Genomic DNA, 22345 nt, shown 5'->3' with positions numbered 1-22345 from the left:
ATTGTACCATTTAATACATACAATTGTAAGGATTCAACTCACAAAGAGCCCTAAAAGCATTTAGCATTTCGGCCCAAAGTCTATGGGCATTTTCAATGGGTGAAATCCCTTAAATAAGGTCTGTGGTTACAATGACATAAAAGTCAATAATAAATATCCTAGTCACATTTATTTTGAATTGTTATGTGGAATTAAAAAAATGGTTGCTAACCATAGGCTAAGAGAGACTATAGAGGCTGCTGGGAACATTAAACATCATCATGTACGACAGGACTTTAACAGCTTTGTTGAGAATAAACTGATTATTTATCTCAAAGATTAAGTCAGTTTGCCACATCAAATTACAAATTGGAAGTTTAATGGTGGTGACATTTAAGTCATCAGACCATAACAGCTAACAGCTTTTTAATCATGAAAATGGGGTTTATTCGCGAAGAGCATCTTGCTAAACACACTGTGTAAACATCATAAACTTCTGTTTTTCAAGCTTTTTGTCCACAATAATCCAGAAACCATAGAAGAAATCAGGGAGATGCTACAACACCTAGAAAAATACACCATGCACCTCTACAGCACTCTGTGGCAAAAAGTCCAAGAGTCCATTGTTACTTCAAAGACTTTGACCAGAGGGGACGGCAAACCTGCCCATGAGGCTAGCTGACCTGAGTCTCCTCTGCAAAGTGTTTGCGCACACTGGTTTCTCTCTTGTTTTGTACTTGTCTTCGTGGGAACATGTGCACTTTGGTCTTCCGCTGCATGTTGTGTCCCACTTGGATCTAGCTGCAGCTTATCTCTGGGAAATCTTTAAATTCTTGGCTATGTCTTGTAGAGAATAACCTTCCTTTCTCAAGACAAATAAAAATCGACAAATTTATAAGTAAAGCTGTTTTTGTTTGGCAATTTTTAGTGCACAGTGAAAATGACAGGTCACTAATTTGAAGGAAAAGTAACTATAAATGCATCCAGGATTAATGGTTTACTAGAGCTGAACGTATTTACAGAGGTTTTAACAACTGAGAGGCACATACGTTAACAATTTAACAGAATTGACCCTTAAATGTCTAGAATAACTGATCGGTAGAATGTCACAATTTTTGTTATATTGCTAAAAGTAAAGTCTGACATGCAGATTTGATTTGATCTTTATCCTGTGCTCAAATATGCGTGAAATTATTGCTTTTCATTTTTTGTGTTTCGTGATGGATTTACAACCATTTAATTGAACAAAAAGAACATTTTTACACTGGCAAGAAAAAGTTAGGAAAGCGTGAAGGCATTTTCCTGACTTTTTCTTGCCAGTGTAAAAACTGAAATAACAGCGGTTCAATAACTGAAAGCTGGAGTTGAAACTAGCGTTAACATACGAGGCTTGTTGTCTTGTTTTTGTGCTTTTTTTTTTGTGGCTTTGCTTAAATATAACAAGTTACTTTTGACTGTGGGAAGTAAGTAAAGTAATTTGATCAGAGCAACAAATAATGAGTAATGTATTACATGCTGAGTTATGTTATAGCAAACAAGCAGATCGGAGTACAGAATATTTTTTGTTTGCTCAAAGATAATTCATTTTTTTAATGATACTACTTATATTAATGTCTTAGAAATGAGTTTGTGTACGTGCAAAAAATGCAGTGATTCTGATGCGACAGTAGGAACTTTAAACAGTTGTAAGAAGATGTAGGAAAAAAGAACCTGCATACTGCTGCCAGGTTACTAAAACACACACCACTAGATTGCAGGCATTATCTATACTGGGACGACTTTCAGTCAGTCTGCACAAGTCCCCCCTTGTTTAAACAGGGAAGGACAAATACTTTTCCAGCAACACTGTTCTATTCCTCTAACATACAGTTAACACACATACAAGTGTTACAGTAGAGTGAATTCACTTCAATAACCTTCTAAACATTAATAGCAAAAAAGCCAAAGTTTTATCATTAAACGTGCTCTTAAACATTTTCATGATCGATTAATACTGACAAGCATATACCAATTCTGTTCCCCTGAGTCAGGTAGTAGTAGTAGTAGTAGTAGTAGTAGTAGTAGTAGTAGTAGTAGTAGTAGTAGTAGTAGTAGTAGTAGTAGTAGTAGTAGTAGTAGTAGTAGTAGTAGAAGAAGAAGAAGAAGAAGAAGAAGAAGAAGAAGAAGAAGAAGAAGAAGAAGAAGAAGAAGAAGAAGAAGGCCTCAACATCTGACAAAACAAAAATCATTATTCCACTAATTATGATTATACAAACATTAAATAATATAATAATAATATAAATATATAGAGAAATGTTACATTAACTGATAAAGGCTTGTCCTTAATGGGCTTAAGAAAGCCAGTTTTTAGTTTACATGAAAGATAATAATGAAATATAAACTCCAGTTTGTGACAGCCTCAGAGGTCAGAGGTCAGACCACAGCCAATGTCAGAATTTGTTCGCATTTTGCTTCAGTGGACTTTCGCAGGGAGGGTGCTTTTCTTGTAAGGATATTTTCCCATGAACTCATTATTGTGAACATGCTGCCATAATTCAACTAAGATATAAAATCACTAGCGCGTAATTATTTTTAGTACCACGCAAACATGTACCGTTTTCATGCTTCCATGACTGAACGCCTATAATGCTGCCTAATGAACTGTGCACATTGACTGAATTCAACTAATGATGCAGAAGAAGCAGTTCAGGCCGCCTGTCTCATTTCCACATCATTATAAAAGGCTTGGATATTGATGACTTATTGATTTCATTATTCCTATGTCGAAAAAAAAACAGCAGGCGGGAGCATGTGAAAGCCAGCAGGATATGAGAGAACCTGCAATGAGTCTTGTGTGTGTGCATGTGAGCGTCAGTCCAGAAAGGTGTTCGTCACAACACTTCAATCTACAGTGGCTCAAATTGATTTCGAAAATCTAATAAAATGACCAGCTGATAATAAATATCCAATCTAAGAATATTCAATTATTAAAGAGTGAAAAATAGACTGGATCTATTAGTAAGTCCAAATTTGAGGTCACAGAAATGACAAATTGCCTAATATAAACAATGGGAAAATCTCAGGAAAGAACATTGTTTAACAAACACCTGCAAGCTATTTTCACACAGCTACAAACTGCTTTGACAATTCAACAGTTTGCGGTAACTAAGTGTTTTAACAACACTGTGCTGTCACTGCGTTAATTACAACAGTGCTGTGGGCATCAGGGAAAATAAAGGTAATGAATAGGCCCCTGATGATTAATACTAAAATATTCTCTAACATCATTTCATGAAGGACATGGTTAAAGTACAGCATGTTTGTGTTAGTATGCCTGATAATAACAACTAGTGTGTTTGCAAACACGTCCATGTTATGAATCTCTAGCTAAAACACGTGAAATATAATATAACTTGCATGAGAGCATAAATGTGTGCGTATTTCAGTGAGTGTGAGCTCGTCTTGTTTTTCCAATTTTAAATCAGTCCTGGGTTAGTTTTCGTGGTGCACATCTAATCTGGTTTGGTCATTTATAGGCTGATGGCTGTAACTATATTAAAAGTTGGAATATGTTTCTGGTGTTGCGGTCTCTAGATTTTGCAGTGCATCGTCAGGGTTTAGTTTTTTTTTCTGCATTTTTGCAGTGTCTTCACAACCGCTTTAAAAATTTTCTTTGCTCTCACTCTTTCCCAGTATCCTGAATAAGAGCTTAAATAGCTGATCACTAAACCCTTTGTTTTAAGAAATTTATAGATCACTTCTGTTTGCAGCTATGTTGTACATGTGTCGCAACTCATACAAGTTCTGCCCATGTACACAGTTCATTAAATGCCCTGTTAATCTAATAAAAATAACCAAAGTAGAGTATAATTATAAATAAAATAATGGCTACTGCTGAATTCCTACATGGTTTCCTGATACCACATAAAACAGCATGCAAACTTTTACCCATCAGAACCACCAATAACTGCTGTCCATAGTGCTGATAGTTAGACCTAGATAGATCAGCCAATATTCCAATATTAGGGAGTAAATAAATATGATGTACTGCATTTTCTTTTTTTAGGCTACATTAGAACATGTGTGACCTTCTTATCACTTAAATTTCAGTTATATTGTAAATCGAATCTAGAGCAACTAAAAAAGCTAAACATGTTTTTCTTATTTATTAGGCTGCAATATTAGGTGAAGCAAACTTGAAATTCTCTCAGTGAAAACAAACATAGTACAACAAATGTTTTCTCTATTAGACCAACTATGTGTCTTCTTTTAATGTACTTTCGTGACGATGAGGTGCATTTCATCCTTGCAATAAAGCCACTACTGCAAATATTACAGCAATACCAGAAAACTGAAAACAAGCCATGAAAATCTACTTAAAACATCCGAAAAGAATAGTGAGATTCTCTAGAGGAAATCAATAATTCGACTTTTCCTAGAAAATAAAAATGTAACAGCAGCTTTAATGGTTCTGGACCAACCCTAAATATAATTTAACTATAGGTTACACATTTGCAGGTGTAAAGAAAACTATTGCAGCTACTAAATCTACTGTAGATTCACTAATTTAATTATTACCTAGAAGGTTAACGCTGATCTTCCAAGTGTGTAACTGCACACTGTACTTCTATCACACACACACACACATCCATCCTGCTGCGTTACTGGCACAGATAAACGTCAAGATAGATGGGTTATAGTTTTGAACGTCAGACATTAAGCCAGTGCCTGAAAGCTACGTGCTTTTAGACAAACGTGGGACACTCTCCATCACACAGTGATGCTGAGAAAGAGGTTTACTCTGGCACAGTGACACATGTGGAAGTCAGGAGCTGGAGCTGAGGAGGCTGTGAAAAGTGTCCTACTGGGGACAGTATCGATGAAATGCACGTACTGATGGATACTTCTATGAGTACTGACAACAGGTGATGCTCACTAAATACATTTCCACAAAAACACCTCTCACACAGCAGCCCTTGGGATTTGTGTCCTGTGCCACAAACCAGCCCTGTGTAAGATTTGACAGTCCTTGAGTTTCTTACAGTTTATACATAATGTAAGTTAGAACCAACCATTACATTCCTCAGATATCAGCTTTTTTAATCATGTTTACTTATCACTTTACATCAGTATCAGAAGTCAGAGATTAGTACTGTACATTGATCTTCATCTGTAATAAAAACTATTAGAATTATCAAATTCTTAATAATCATTGATCACCGTAGGGAAAATATTGTTGCACAGCTGAACAAATGAGGTTACTACAGGCATTTTAGTGTCTAGTTCAAAGACACTAGACGACTAGAAGACTGCTGAGTGTTCATTAGTGTAAACGAACCTTATTCTTGGAACTAATACTAACCAAGTTCGTAGATCCGAATGAGACTCCTAATTAGAAATGGGAGTATTAGAGAAGGCATTAACCAAACACTATGTGTGTCAGTATGTTGACACTTTGACTGCTGTAGGTGCAATACTTCCAGACAGACTAACGTTATTTCAGGTTCTATCGATGCATATTTGTTTGTCATCTTGTCATTTAGTAAAGCACCAAGGTGAAAAGATATATGATGTTGTGTGCAGTGGTCAGTTTTACTTTCCGCTGCTGCTCAGATCGTACTATGGGTCCTGCTACTTGTTGCTCATGCTCACATATTAAGAGTGGTATGTTTATTTTACTCTGTCTACAATATCTTCATGCTTGTCCCCTTATTTAAAAAAAAAAACTGCCACCAATCGTTTCTATTTTATACTGCATTCTGTATTGACATCACCATTCACAAGCTAAATAGCTCCCACACATTGTCCTAAAAATAAGCCGCAGTGACGCTATGTCTGCCGAATATTGGGCCCCGACAAATGGGCATCGAACGGAGACAGAACGCTGCCAGGGTTCGTAAAGAGTCTACAATGTTAGACTGGGAAGGGAAGGACATAGGTTTTGCTTCAAACTAATGTGGCGTCACGGTGCTTACAGCTCCACAGGGAATTGTAAAACATAATAACTGAGAAGAAAACATTTGAATGTATGCAAGTTAGGTCAAATCACAACCAGCTCTGTGACAGGCCACCTATGGATTACAAAGCATCGAATGATCGAATGATCTGAGATTCTGGCTTTCTACAGTCCCACAATTGATTTAAACTGAAACAGTAATGATGGGCTTTAAGTGCAGACTCTTAAAGATGGTGTAGTTGTAGTTGGTTGACTTACATCAGTCAGAATTACAGCAACGTCTGTTAAAAGTGTCACATGTCACTCATCAGAGTGGTGTGTCTAGTGACTAATGTGTTACGTGATCATTGGTTTTGAGTGAATATATAGGGATGGCCTAAAATACAATTCATTTTGTCACTACATGCTGCCTTAAAAACCCCACTGTAGGGCATTAAAATGTGATAATTGACTGTTGAACACAATTTTACTGTTGTTTTTCAACCTTTTCACTTTATGGCAAAGGCTTTTTCTTTTCTGGACTAGTCAGGCTAAGATCAAGTGCCTAATGTGGATCAATAATGGTCAAGGTTCAGGTCTGTTTGCTACATTACAGTAAAATACAGATGTCATGTTATACATAAGTGAAATCATGAATAAAATGAAAATGTTATCCCATTCACTCACTTCCTATCAAATTGACTGCCTTTATTCTACAAGCCACACAGTCACAGGGGGAAATACAATACACAGAGCAGGGCTCACTTATTCTGATATTACCCCTTTAAAAGTTACTGACCTTAATATCAGAAATACTACTCCATGACTGTGTTCGTAGATTCCTAAACAACATTAGACGTTTTCTTTAGTTACAGAAAGCCGAACACAGTCATGACCTTGGACTCTACTTTACAATACTGATAGGCAGTCATAGAGTATATCTGGTAATAAGTGCAGAGTTCACACACAAGCTGCAAATACATACAGTTGTGCACAAGCCTGTACACACGTGCACACACACACACACACACACACCTCAATAGCTGTTATGGCCCAAGCACTACATTTTGACCAATGGGTATTCTAATAATACAGCGTCCGGTCTTTCACAGTCAGTTTGTTGCATGTGTATGCGAGTGCATGCGTGTGTGTGCACATCTCAAAGAGCAAAACCTTTAATTCCCTGCAGTCAGAAATATTTAGTGCTCACTCTCTTGGCAGACTTAGATTTCACTTGAATTTCTGCTATACTGTCCACCAGCTGACATCAGCAAACAAAATGACTGTATCTGATCAACCATGAATCAATCCTCAGATAATATCTCTATGATTTGCTACACAGTATGAGGACAACATTGGCCCTATTGGGATTCATAGAGAGTAAAAAAAAAACTGGCAAATGCAAAACTGACTAATAAACACTGACTAAAGCAGATTTATACACATCAAGCTGAGTATTCATAACGACTAATCGTGTGATATTATTCACACATATTTAAGTCCATTACTTTGCAATCCAGTGCAGAGCTACATTCAAAGCCAAATCTTCACTGCATTCAGCGGCAAAAAAACTCTCTTCAGACCCAACTAACTGAGCTCAGAAATGTAAAAGGGTAAATTCTGTGTATAAATGAGGGTTTCAAGGACGGAAATGCTTGGAGCAACAGAAAAATTTTACCCAGTCAATTTAGCATGACTCTGTAATAGGAATGGCCATTTCAGCCAACTGCTAATACCTTTACTCAAATAATAGCAGCATCACATTTAATGGTGCAGACTTACGGTGCATTGCAGCAACAAGGAGTTAAACTACGATTTGTGTGGACTTTTACAGAGTGCAGAGATTGTGGGGGTTATGTATGAAGATTACATTATGAGAAAAGTAATGCTCTGTAGCCGCGAGGTGATGAAATAATTAGGTTAGTAGCACTGCAGTGGATCAAACGACAGCTTTATAGGAGCTGAAACACACTGTGGCCATTCTTGAGGGAAACCTTTGAGGTTCTCCTGTCACTGTGTAGCATGGGCTGCCTCCTGCAGAATAAAATGAATTGGCAGTGTAATAAGGACGAGGGGAACCAGCGATTTGCTGCTGTGTCCTGACTGATGTCCTCTCAAATCACAGTGTGTAGCATCAGTGAATTTGATTTCAATCAGACACATTTTTTGAATGCTGGCATTATAAATGACAAATGACCAATTCCCAGCACAGTTTTACCTGTAATGCACTTGTCACAGCTATGCACAAACTTGGATCACCACAGTAATATTTATGTTGTGGCTGCTGAATGGTCTACAAACCCAATTCAAAAACATTCAGGAGAATATGTTAAACCTAATAAAAACCAAAATGTATTGATTTGCAAATCCTATCGACGCATATTTTATTAACAATAGAACATAAACAGCATATCGGATGTTGAAACTGAGACATTTTACCATGTCATGGAAAATATCATGTCATTTTGAATTTGATTGCAGCAACACATCACAAAAAAGTTGGAACAGGGCCAACAAATGTAATTGCTGCAAATGAAAAAAACAATTTGCCAACTAATCAGGTTAATTGGCAACAGGTCACTGAAAAACTGTATCTAAAAATTGTCGAATAATTTCAGAAAAAAAGTTCCTCAACGTAAAGACTTTGAAGATTCAGAGAATCAGGAGGAATCTCTGTGCACAAGGAAATAGGCCTAAGGTCAAAACTGGATGCGGGTGATCTTCGGCCCCTCAGGCAGCACTCAATTAAAAACAGACATGATTCCCTACTGAACATCACTGCATGGACGCGGGAACCCTTCCAGAAATCACTGTCTGTGAGCACAGTTCACTGCAAAGAAGAAGCCATATGTGAAGACGATCAAGAAATGCCGGCGTGTTCTCTCTCCATTTAAAATGGTCGGAGGCAAAATGGAAAACTGTTCCGTGCTCGGATGAATCAAAATTTGAAATTCTTTTTGGAAACCATGGACACTATGGAGACTAAAGAAGAGAGGAACCATCGAGCTTGTTATCAGGGAACAGTTCAAAAGCCTGCACCTCTGATGGTATGGGGGGGCATTAGTGTCTATGGTGTGGGCAGCTTACACATCTGGAAAGGCACCATCAATGCCCAAAAAATACCTAAAGGTTTTAGAGCAACATATGCTCCCATCCCATCTGTTTTACTGTATCAGCTCCACCAATGACAATTAGCATGATGTCCTGAGAGAGAATAAACAAAAATACAGCTATTGTAGACCTCTGCAAGCACTCTACCCTCATCTACCCTGTAGGCCCTAGACTGACAGACCTATGAGAGAAAGAACTTGTTCAGCCCTAAAGCAGAGCTCTGCACATGCAGCATCCTCAACCACATGCATTATACCAGACAAACACGAGGAGAAAACTTACCCTGTCCTTCATCCTCCAGCTCTGTGCTAAAGCTTTGGAGCCCTCGATCTTCTCCAAGTGTCGTTTCTTCATGAAGGCCAGGGGGAGTTTCCAGTCATTCATGTCGGCTTCTTCTTCTTCAGCCAGGCCCACGGCCGGCGAATGATGCAAATCTGAGTCCATTTTCATCAGGGCCCTTTGGGGGAGAGCTCAGGTTGGTAACAAAGACGACATGTTTCTCAACTCACTGTAAGATTACACAACAACATAATGTTTGATCTGGAGCTCTACTCTCACAACAACATTGAAACTGGCTTATGGGGACTCCCCTTAAGATCAGAATTCATCTTGAACAGATTTACATTTTTGATCATTTACCACTTAATGACTGTAGATCAGGTTATCTTAAAACATTACGCTGCGGCAACAACAACATGCTGCTTGTTGTTTTTTAAGTGTCTTTTCAAACACTGCTTGTTTAAATCAGTTTCCCGTGATGAAGATATGAGTTCTCTAGGTTTGATGCTTTGGTTTGTAGCGCACACAAAATATGGTCAACCGACATTTATAAATTAGGGTGCAAAATCAGAATGTCACAACATCAAGCACTGAAAGTACTTGGTCAGCGTGTGGTGATCTTGTTTCCTTAGCTTCGCAGATTTTAGAGTCATTTCTGATACAAAGACAAATCCCACATGACCTACAGTAACCTCCACCTATGGGGTTTTAGTGCAGCTTTGAAGTTTGCCTATATGAATAACCATGTTTAGACACTAAAATACATCTGAAAACCCTGAACAAATGGTCTCTGAATTTGCAGTTTACGTCCGAGTAAAAAAGTTGCCTTAGTTCACGGGACATTGGCTATGAGTCATTCTAGAGGCTGCTGCTGGGAATTTCCTGCTTGAATTAAAACCACATCTACTGAAACCAAACAAACTCACACCTGGATTATTTCTAGTCAACATTCAACTTAATAAGTTACCTCGTAGAAGTGTTTATCACACTAGCTCTCTGACACTCTACAGTGCAGTATCCACGTTATTTGTACTTTGGCAGAGAGCAACACCTGGGTGATGTCATGATGAGGGGGCTCCAGCTGGCCACGTGAACACAGCTCGAGCCACAGGTGAGGCGCTAGTTGGGCTACTGTTATACGCACCTGTACTTGTGCTACTACGGCCTGGCTGCGTTACTTGCACAGCCGGAGCTCTTTGCTAGCAGCTGACAATTGACAAATCATCAGCTAGCTAACTGTTAGCAGAGCTAGCGCGCCTAATTTGACAGCTCTCCCTGAAGCTGTGGATGCCACTACCAGCGGTGAACAGCATGAGGAGCTAGCAATGTTTTAAGCTTTTTTTTTCCCCCAGGTGTCTTGCGAAACAACATGAGGAAGAGAGATGGGGGACAGCGAGAGCCCATATGCACAAATGGCGCTAGTAGGGGGCAGCGAAGCGTACAGAAACAAACCTCGGTACGGTGGGAATGTCAACCCGGGCTGGGAAACCTCTCCGTCTCCGAACGATGACAGATACGGTCGCGCAAATAATCCTCGTCAGAAAATTGTAGGGCAGCGTCCACAGCCTGTATAGTATGTCAAACCCGTCAAATCCTAGTTGGACGGGTGCGTGTTTGCAGGAGAATCGGCGGCTCCTCTCCCCACGGCTCTTCGCTATGGGAAGGGGCTGGAGACGAGGCCCATCTTCACACGGACAGTCTGCCACAGCCACACGAAGCACCGGCCACACTTATCGATGACTGAGGTCGTCGGGTCTTCTTCCACAAGCCGGTGGCCCTACGAGCGGACTTGGTGCAGGATTCTTCACGCAAATGCTACACAATCCCGACAATTTCTCGGTAGAGGCACTTCTTCAGCACTTCTGCAAGGGCGCAGCCATCTTGGGTTGGACCCAGAATGCACTGTTGGAGCGGCTGGGCTGTCGTTGCACGTCACTGCCGTCGGTTTGTCCCACAGCAAAATATAAACACACACATTGCTCAGCCCGAACCAAGGATGATGCTAAAACATGCACAACGCAAACCCACTGTGCTTATGTCATTCTTCGTTACTATAGACGTAAATCCAACTGAGTCAACTCAAAAACCATTTGATTTTAATACATTGTTATAGTTATGTATGAAAGTGTGAAAAGCCTAAAATGAACAGGTTATAAAATCTCTCCTTTAAAATTGCAAAAATAAAATAGGGATTTCAGGACATGATGTGATTAAAAGATCAACAGAATTGAGAGAGATTTCTGTAGGCAAGGCCAATAAATCAATATTAAATGGCTGCATCACTGCAATAAAAATAGACTGTAGTGAAAGGCATTGATAGGTCCTTGTTAGTGAACACAGTTTGTCACTGTATCCACAAATGCAGAGTAGGACTCTATCACTGACCAAAAAAAAAAAACATATAAACAAGATCCTGAAAAACGACTGCCTTCTCTGAGCCTAAAGTCATTTAAAATTTCAGAAGGGGAAGTGGAGAACTGTCCTGTGGTTTGAAAAGTCAAAAGAGTCTGAAATAGTTTGGGTGTGTTCTGTGGTAAAGTGGAGAGGAACCATCTGACTTGATATCAGTGCACAGTTCAAAAACCAGCATCTGTGATGGGGTGAGGTTAATACACATAGTTTGGGTTACATATTCATCTGTGAAGGCACCAAATTTTTAGAGAAAGCCCTGGTCATTAAAATGATCACCATATTCTGCACATATTAAAAGAGCATTGCTCAGTAGTAAAAGAGTCCAGGAGATGAACTGGCCTGCCTGCAGTCCAAACATTCGGTGTATTATAATGTAAAACTAAAACAAAGGAGGCCACTGTTGAGAAGCTAAAATCTTTTATCAAGCAAGACAATAGAAAAAGTGTTTGCGTTTAAATGAAAGCAATTTGGCTTCTCAGATGCTAAATTCTTTCAGAGTTTTGTTAAAGGAAGAGTTAAGGCAACACAGTTTCCCAACATGTGCCCGTCCCAACTTTTTAAAGACATGTTTCTGGCATTAAATTTAAAATGAGCATGTTTTTTTAAAAGAACTATCTAATTTCTCACTTTAAATACTTCATATTTTGTCTCCAATCAAAATAGGTTTCAAATGATTTGCATCCTCATTGCACTGTTTACATTTTACATAGAATTTCAATTCTTTTGGAAATGGGGCTTGTACAGGAAATAACCTAATGTTCAGTTTAGACTCAAAAACTATTTGATCTCATAACATATGTAAGTGACTGTATGTTATTCATGTTCTTGTTCTGCAGGGTTTTAATAATCCCACTAGACAAAAAGCAGAAGTTTTTAAGACTAAATAAACAAATGGCTAAAAGAACAGCATTAACAAACAATAATCTATATGTATCCCCTGATTTATTTTTTTCAAGCTCGACTTCAAGTAAGAAGCTTGGACTATCTGGGTTTATCATTAAAAAAATGTGTGTGTTTTGTAACTATTTACTATTATTAGTTACAAAACACACACACACAAATTACTATTGCTATTACTATTAGACTGTTGTTTGCTAAATAGCGTGATATTAAAAAAAATTTGTTCATGTAAATATTTGTTTTTAATTTAAACATCATTTATTGCTATTCCCTCATTTGGAAAGTTTAAAAAGTAACTTTAATTTACCTTCAATTGATGACAATGACCTACAACAAAATGCATTAAGATGAGAGGAAGAGGTCAGTGGGAGGTCAATATTTGTATAGGTTTGACTGTTTGCTGTAATCAACAATGGACTGCATGTAAGTAGCCTACTAAATAGTAATATGTGTACATTTATTTTCTAATGTACAACATGTGGTTATTGTTTAGTTTTTTTAAAACTGGCTTATAACATCACTGAGTAGATTTTAAGTGACAAAAGTTTAAGTAAAATATATGATCTAGTACTAAGTAAACAATACCTAAAAGTAGTTTAGTTAGTTATGCTCAGTACTTGTATTTAGTAGTAAAATCTATGAGTTAAAATAGTTAATACATTGAGTAAATATCAATTTTAAATAAAGTATGCATACATATATACATAATTAATTTTCAGACTAATGTTTTGATTTTACATTTACTAAATACACATTTTTAATCTTAAGTGGCTCACTTGGTAGAGTGGCCGCCTAACGACCATAGGGTTTAAGACACAGAACACCCAACAGCCTGTTCCCATCCCCGGCCCAACCCCGACAGAAATTAGGGAGGGTTGCGTCAAAAAGGGCATCCGGCGTAAAAACTGTGCCAAATCCACATGCGGACAAATGACTTAAAATCTACTCACTAATTGGACTGTAATGTTTTGACAAATCATATACATACAATTATTTATTCAAATGTAATGATTTAGACATAATTTATTTCCAAACTAGCTGCACTCTTCTTATTGTGTGAATATGATTTCACCCCAGTCACAGTTTTTACATTGTAAGAGGGCAGGGAGAGGGATGTCCCATCTACCAGAAGGTGGCATGAAATTACCTTGTTAGTTTCAGAACCTATGTGTGATTTGACTGTGAATGTCTCTGTGTGGAAAGTCCAAAATTAGATGAAAACAAATAGAAACTACAAAGAGACACTAAACAACCACAAAGTCCCATTGAGGGTTGCAAAAATGACTTTAAAGAGCCAAAAAAACAACACTAATAATGGCCCCAAATGACTGAAAGGAGATGTAAAGCAACAGCAAAGCGATTCAGAATAACTACAGGGATTCAAAATGACAACAAAGAGGTCAACGAGTCAACAAAAATCAACTGGCTTTGATCGGCATCAGCCGTCTAAAACTGCCTCGTGTTCTGTCAGAGACACAAAGCTGATCATTTGACCTTCATTTATTCCTGACATTGCCAGAGTAAGTGGTGGTGTCATAGAAATTCAATTCACTGACAACATTAGCCAATTCAAAGTGCTTTTGTAGAATAACAGCTGTGCTGCCTTATAATTTAGCAAAACAATAGTTTGAAAACAATTATGAAAAACTGAGTGATCCATAGCTTTGGAAAAAATGTAGACTGTAGAAACATCTTAAAGCGGAACTTCACCAATTTTTAACTTGCTTCAGGGTGTAAACGGACGTTAAAGCTTTTAAACTCCCCTCTGACTTCCTGGTAATAAAATATTTCTCTGCTTCTAGCTGAAAAACTCCTCCAGATGACATCACCCGGAAGTGTTTTTAATTATTAGGAGTTCAGATAGTGTCAGATGATGAGGTTGACCATGATTATAACCTCCAATTGTCATGATACGACGCTCTTGTTCACTTCCTGCCTCGGACTTTTATTTTGTTCCTCCTTTTCTCCACTTCCTGTCCCCAGTTTGGTCTCCAGCTTCACCAATCATCACCGCTCTCAATTGCTTTCACCTGTTCCCCTGCCATTTTTAAACCCAGCTCTGCCCTTGGTTCAGTGTTGGATCCTTGTCTTTGTTCATGGACTGCATCCATGCAACCTGCGGTTTCCTGGTTTCCTGGTTTCCCCAACTCAAAATTCTTGTGGACTTTTCCTGTGTGTGGAGTTTGTCGGGTGAGGATTATTTTATTATTTTCTAGTGTACTTTGGTTTAGTTGAAGTTTTCATGCATGTCTACTTTTCCATTGTTATGTTATTCGCTTAGATCATTGTTGTAGTTCATTTGTATCAGCACCCCGGGTTTTATGTTTAGGTTTGTGTTTTTTAAAAGGTTATGATTGTTCATTTGTCCTCTGTTTATAGGAGCGAGTTTTGGTTAGTAGTTTTTCCCTGTCTTGTTTAAAATGCGAAATAAAGTTCATTCTGTTCACCGAACCCCTCTCGCCTTGTTCCTCTTGGGTCCACGTTAAAAAATCTAATCCTGATACCAATAACAGCAACAAGATGGACAAAATCTGAACTAAAAGTTCCTCCAGGTGATGTCATATGGAGGCACATTTCAGATTAAATGGCAAGATATTTCAATATAGTGGTACATGTACCACCCAAACTAGAACCAAAGGAAACAAGGTCAAAATCTGACTGTGTCCACGGTCAAACATTATTAGCACAACAGGATTCTGCTGACGACCTGGTGGAAAACCAGCCACATCACGAAAAGAGCCCAGAGGCTCTTCTTCCTCATCGTGGCTTGTTTCAACATAACCATCTTATCATTCAATGCACTAAACCACTAGTATCAACAACTAGAAACCTTAACACAACAAAAAACGTTGCAACCCACCAACAATCAACAGCACACATCACCTGAGGAAAAAAGCTCAACATGGGTTTAACTGACATGTTCGCAATACTGACAATTTCATGGCACATGTCACCTGGCTTAGTGCGCTGGGGTATCTGTCACTCAAACTCTTCTCTGTCTGAGGTGCCTGAATCCCCTCCTCATCAATCTGCATTGTGATAACACACAAACCAACCTCCCAGTAAGATGCAGAAAGCTGTTAACCTGTTCTATTACGAAGCTGACCATCCTGTTAAACAGGAAATCAAAACTATTATTGCACATTAACTGTTGCATTAACCTCTGCAAAAAATATATTGCTGTGGATTTTCTCCACTGAGCTGTCTAAGGACTGGGGTGACTCATATATTCATAGTGACCACTAGGCAACATTCATTATATGAAAACTAAAAATGTAATGTTTCTAGAACCATGGAGTACAGAGAAAACAATACACACAATTCTATTCAAAAGTGCTCTAATCTTACTTTTTGCAGAATATGTTCCACACTTTTATTTTGTCACCACTCATGGAATAGCAGTATGTCTGACCCAGGTGTATGGAGCATGATGTCTCACTTGTGATGTGTTGAATTCTGAGCCAGTTCATCCGATGGCTGCATCCAACAAAAGCCAGCAGGGGAGCAGTTATTCCAAAATCCCCAACAGTATGTGGGAGTGTTTTAAAAGTAGATTGTGCTGTGTTTAAGTCAGAGCTGTGTCCTCAGAATGGTGACGCAGTTGCAACTAAAATAAGATGTTTTATCATGAGGGTATGTGGGCTCAAATGTAAGGAATTGTGACATTTTATATACTTAGATTATACACTGTTCACTTTGTTACTTGTTATACAACTTGGATTCATGTAGGAAACTTAAGTTAACTTACTGATTTTTAAACCTGCGCTCAAAGACTTAAAATATCAATTCAAAAAAAATAGGGACGATGTGTAAAACGTAAACAAATACAGAATGCAATCATTTGCAAATCAGAGGTTCACCAATCTGTGATGACCTGCACCAAAAACCAATACATAACAATATCAGGAAAAACAAAGTAAAATTGCTGAAGGTCAAAACTGGATGCACATGATTGTCGGACGCTCAGGTGACACTGCGTTAAAAACGGGCATGATTCTCTACTGGACATCACTGCATGGACTCAGGAACACTTCCCAAAATTGCTGTCTGTGAGCCTAGTTCACTCTGCAATCAACAAATGTAAGTAAGATCTGAATCATGCAAAGAAGAAGCCATATGTGAACACAATCCAGGGCCAAAGCTCATTTAAAATGATCTGAGGCAAAAAGGAAAACTGTTCTGTGGTCAGATGAATCAATATTTGAAATTCTTTTACGAAACCATCGAAACAGTGTCCTTCAGACTAAAGAGGAGACGGACCATCCAGCTGGTTATCAGAGGACAGTTCGAAAGCCTGCATATCTGATGGTATGGGGATGCATTAGTGCTTATGGAATGGCCAGCTTCTGGAATCATCTGGAAAGGCACCATCAATGCTGAAATGTATTTAGAGGTTTTAGAGCAACATATGCTCCCATCCAGACAACGTCTCTTTCAGGGAAGAGCTTTCATATTTCAGCAAGACAATGCTAAACCACATACTGCATCCATCACAACAACACGGCTTCACAGGAGAGGAGTCCGGGTGCTGAACTTGCTGTCTGCAGTCCAGACTTTTTACCAATAGAAAACATATGGAGCATCATAAAACAAAAAATCTGACAAACTTTTGTGCAGCTATAGAATCCTGCATCAGACAAGAATGGGACAAGATTCCTCTCCTAAAACTGCAGCAACTGGTCTCCTCACTTCCCAGACATTTACAGACAGTTGTTAAAAGCTACATAATAGTTTTTGAGATGCGTTGCTGCTATCAAATTCAAAATGAGCCAATATTTTCCATGACATGGTAAAATGTCTGTTTCAACATCTGATATGTTGTTTATGTTCTATTGTGAATAAGATATGGGTTGATGAGATTTGCAAATCATTGCATTCTATTTTTATTTATGTTAAACACATTTTCCCAATTGTTTTTGAAAAAAAAAGTGTGAAGACAAGTGCTTGTATAATAATTGATTGCCCTTTTAAAACGTATTTAAGTATCTAAAAGACAAGATGTGTTGCCTTTGTAATACATTTTGGTTTTAAAGGCCTGTAGTTTTTAAACATGAACAGGAAAGGAAAGGAAACCAAAACATTAAAAGTCATTCACTCATCCACCACTGCAAACCATCACATTCAATTATAAAAAAAAAAAAAAATTCGTCCTATTTTTTAATAATACACTTTCACCTTTTTATTGGTTTTTGTCCAATGGTCTGGTGACGTTTCCTGCTAACAGCTTTGGTTTTCACAGCACCTGCATGAGTCAAGTGAGCAGAGTGTATTTACATGTGATTACAGGTCTCCCCAACACCCTTTGTTGTCAGGCTTCACACTCATTTCTCAAACAGCAGGAGCTAAAGGTTTGTTTTTGAAAGAAGAGTCACATAAAGGAAAAGCTGCTCCATCTGTCCCCGAGTCCAGTCTAACACCCGCCTGCACTCGCTCAGGCAGCCGGTCGTGACATTACTGAGAGCACTTTAATTGGGAGAGTACAATCAACATGTTTGTCTGTTTGTTCTTGGTCAACGAAAAGATTTGCTCAAAGGCTTTGATTACTTGAATCAAGCACAACACAGTCTGTCTCAGACACAAAGGACAGTGCTGCACCGAGATGATTAACAGCTTTCTTTGGGCTGTCAGCTCATCAGGAAAACATGAAAATGCTACACCAGATGGATGGAGCATGAAAATATCCCTCTCGTTGTATTTGCCAGTGCAGCAATCATTACTACGGCCTCTTGGTTTGCACTAACGGCGCAGGAGCAATCTGGTGGTGTAAGAAAATCATAGGTATATTCCACTGACTTTCTTCCTGCACCTCCTGGTTCCAGCTTCTTCCATAGGGGGGAAACCAATCCAATCTCCTAGGTGTGATAGAGGTTGGGACCCTGGAGTGGATGATAGCTAAAGAAGGAGAGAAGAAAGAGAAAATTTGTCTCCTTTTTTTCTCCTCATCTGCCTTTCCATCATGTAGGAAACAGGGTGACAAAAGCACAGGGGATGAACCCTGGAAGCCAGAGACAAATAAGACGGAGGCAGGAAAAGGCAAGAAATCCTGTTCCCGAGTATTGATTGCAAATAGGAGAGAGAGAAAAGAAAACCAGTGAATGGACGGATGGAAGCCTGTGTTTCAAGAGAGGAAGCCACGCTATCATGTGTCCCTCCAATGGGATGCAGATGGAACAGTGGCTCGTCTCAGGAAAGAAACTGCAGACACAAGAGCTGTAATGGTGCGTATCACTTGTGCTCTCATAGAGAAACACCAGGAACGTTCTCTCTCAGCGACTTACTGTCACTCACGGCTGTCGTAAATCAAGAATTAAATATTTTGTATTTCAGAGCATGATATTATGGTCCAAATCTGCTTATGTAAAGTAAGACAAAATGTTACCCTAAGCGTTTTTGTCCACAGTAAATGTCAGATTCTCTGTCCATCTTAATTGCGCAGCCAATTGCTGTTTTCAAGTCAGGCTTACAGGAAGTCGATAAAACCACTGCCGCAGTGATTAATGCTTTGTCCTCTGTTGTGTAATGATAATCACTTTTTAGTCTCCGAGCAGCTCCAGTGATAGCTGCAGCCTTCATAACTCACACTCAAAGCTGACTGAGAATATCATTTGTAAATCCATCAAGTCCTCAATGGAAATGTGTAAGACAATGATTGCTGCAGTGTGAGCTTTAATGTGATATTCACTGGAGGCTGATGTTTAGATTATTTATTTTATGGGCTGCCAGTGGCTGCAGACAGACACTGGCGCTGCAGCTAAGTGGCAAAAAATTGTTTGTAACAGGTTTGAACTGAGGCTGCAGGTCTGTGGTTGAATCTGCACAGGATGTAGAACAGAATCTGAGTCTGAGTGCTGGATGCTATACAGGGTAATTTCTCATTCAGGAGTTTTTTATAATCACATATTGTTTTTTAAATAACTTACCATAAATCTTTGACTTTAATAATTAATATATTTTCAGCTAATTCAACATAAAGTTTCTAGTTATTATTGTCAGAACATAAAAGCAAGAGTTGATGTCATTGAACTTAAAATCATGATATATAAATGAAGACATTTTTGACTTCATTCAATTCATTCAATTAAGTTGTTAAAAAAAACAATCCACCATAACCTGGCATATTGGTAAAATTACCACAATGCATTGTTAAGATCTTCGTAGGCTCATTTGATTTATAGTTTGGAACTTTGAAACTGTAATTTTGCAACAGGATGGAAATGATTTCTGTGCATTTTTAGTTACTAGTGAATTGTTTCTCCTATAAAGGTTAGTGTTGAATTCAATGTTTTCTGACACTGGAAACAGCCTCCGTTTTTTAAAATGTATTTATTAGTTTTATTAATTTTGGTATAAAACAGCTCCAACAGCTGCAGCTGTAAGTTTTTCATGTTGAATTAAGAAATGACTCTTAAGTTAAACCAACGTGGACACAATATGCAAACATTTCATTCACTACTTTGCCCCCAAGAGGCCAGAGGTTTTTTAATTTACTGAATTGAACTTTTAAAAAAATAAACAATTCAGATACTTATTAAAAAAATTCACTCCTTACTTTTAGTATCTAGTTTGACCATGATTTAAATGTTATGGTTTATATTTATTAAAATACAGCTAAGACCATGTCTTGTGCATTACAAAGCCTTATACAACATGAATTTGTTATTTACAGTGTAGTTGAAATACAAAAGCATGATCACTGTAAATGTTTTTTTAAAACAATACAGTTTACCGTAGCAAGAAGAAGACTACCACAGAACACACCTTTATGTCAGATGCTGCTGGCTATGTGAGAGACTGCATGGGGGGGGTGCAGGTCCTGGAGCAGGCTTTTTGGGACTGAGTTTTACCATGGAGGCTGCGGCTGAAACAGGTTCTCCTAAAGAGTCAAACAAATGATTGGCAGAGGGTCAGCTTTATTATATTAGTTAAATTGTGGTCATGTGGTGCATATTTCAAAATAAAACTCTGCTAAACTTTGCAACTAAAACTATGTTTTTATTAACGTTTTTTCTCCTAAATTAAATATGAAATTAGTTTCTTACAGACACAAACCACAACATTAATACCAGTTGTCTCATGCTGGACCATGGTCAGCATCGCCACTCTGAGCAGTTTGCACCTACAAAACCCCATAAATAATAATAATAATAAACGTGAAACTGGGCTAATTTGTGGCAGCTTCTCCTGTTAAGATCATAAGCTGCACATAAACACAAGTCGCCATTCATTCCAAACATTACGAGGACTATGAAGGACACATTCTCGCGTCGCCATTTACCCCTAATCAATGAGTTCATTTGAAGCTTGATCACCTCCAGCCCGTTGAATGATTTTTTTTGTTTTGTTGTTGTTGTGTGTCTTTGATCCAAGGCAACTAATTCTGCATGATTCTCGCTGAGAGATAAATTTTTTTATGTTGCTTTTGACAGCAAAGAATGAAACAAACCCAACTCTGCCTTCACCTGCGCATAGAAGTGCCCACCTTCTGTACTGAACACAAAAATTGATGACACACTCATGTGAAGGAGAGCTAGAGATCAACAGTGGAGGAGGAGAAGGAGGAGGAGGAGGAGGAGGAGGAAGGAGATGAGAGCTGATTGACCTTGATCTTGCATTTTGAATGATGTCACTTTTAAATTACAAGGCAGAAACCAGAAGGATTTGTGACACTTGAGGCTTTGCTCTCATCACAGACGTCAAAAAGGACTTTTTGACGTGCACACACACACACACACTTCAGAGGATGAGGTCAGCACTCAGGCTTTGTTCCTTGGAGATGACTTGAGCCACGTCTTCACACTCATTAACTGAACAAGCCACACTACAAGTGTGAGGTGCACTTACCATTAACACGGAACAGCAGCTACTGTTCACCTTCACAAACAAACTGAGAGGTGTGGGTGCTGTGGAGGGCCTGGGTCTGAGAGGGAACCAGTACAGACCACTTAAGCTGACTGAAATGTTTTTTTGTTTCATGAAAGGCCAAGCGGTGCTGAATCATCTGAAGAGAATGGATGGAAATTACCTTGAGTGCCTAAAACTGGAGGAACAGTTATGAAAGAATGTTTTTTGATGAAAAACAGTAATTAAAGTTCTTTTCTATATAATGGCATCGTGGTGACATATGGAGCCCAAACTGTCTGCTTGAACACTTATGATTATGATTGGGTGGGACCACCAGGTTGCATCCAAAAATGACATACACTCATATGTGTTGACTGTTCAACACCAGGCCGTGACTGAGGCTTTGCTGAATGTGTGAACATAAGAAAAGCAGGCATAAGCTTATGCGTTACAATCATTACAGCTGTGCATTTGGTTTTAAATAGGCCACATTACGTTTAATTTCAGGGTTGCAGTTTATTTGGGCTCTACTGAAATAGTTTTGTACAATTTACAATTCCAAAAATCGGCTTTTCTTTTTTTTAAGAATGGGCCTTAATGCAGCACATTTTCTAAACCTCTCTCTAAAGCAGTTTGTATTAGCTTCTGCTCCCCCTGGTACAGTGGGGGGGGGGGGCGAGGGGGGGTGGCCAGGGGGCCCCGCGGCCACCATAGACAAATTTCTGGCCACCCCATTTGCCACCACACGCAATACCATTTTCGAGCCCCACCGTTGTTTCCAGGATGGAACTAATGTTCTTCCCCAGAGGACACTTAAACAGCGCGCACATCCGGTTGAGCGTACTTCTTGGTTCAGGATTTCATTTTACTTCAGTGTTTTGTCTGGAGTTGAAGACGTGTTGGAGAGTT

General features: G+C 38.7%; 1 protein-coding gene across 4 annotated transcripts in view; it reads right to left on the bottom strand.

The window, feature by feature from the left end:
• Window positions 1–11007, bottom strand: part of rptor (regulatory associated protein of MTOR, complex 1) — a 142440-nt gene extending 131433 nt beyond the window's left edge. For 2 of the 4 annotated variants that reach the window (XM_067498389.1, XM_067498390.1), the window contains exons 1-2: window positions 10736–10866; window positions 9287–9461 (exon numbers count right to left, since the gene is read on the bottom strand). In XM_067498389.1, the coding sequence (XP_067354490.1) occupies window positions 9287–9454 (168 nt within the window). In that variant the 5' untranslated portion in view covers window positions 9455–9461; window positions 10736–10866. Of the gene's footprint in view, window positions 1–6692; window positions 6759–9286; window positions 9462–10735 lie in introns of those variants that run through there. The other 2 variants (XM_067498392.1, XM_067498391.1) reach the window with 2 other exon arrangements.
• Between the last annotated feature and the right edge of the window lie 11338 nt (window positions 11008–22345).

The sequence above is a fragment of the Channa argus genome, chromosome 3 (genome assembly GCF_033026475.1).
Source record: "Channa argus isolate prfri chromosome 3, Channa argus male v1.0, whole genome shotgun sequence".
Classification (NCBI taxonomy): Eukaryota; Metazoa; Chordata; class Actinopteri; order Anabantiformes; family Channidae; genus Channa; species Channa argus.
This window is presented reverse-complemented; position numbering and strand designations above follow the sequence as displayed.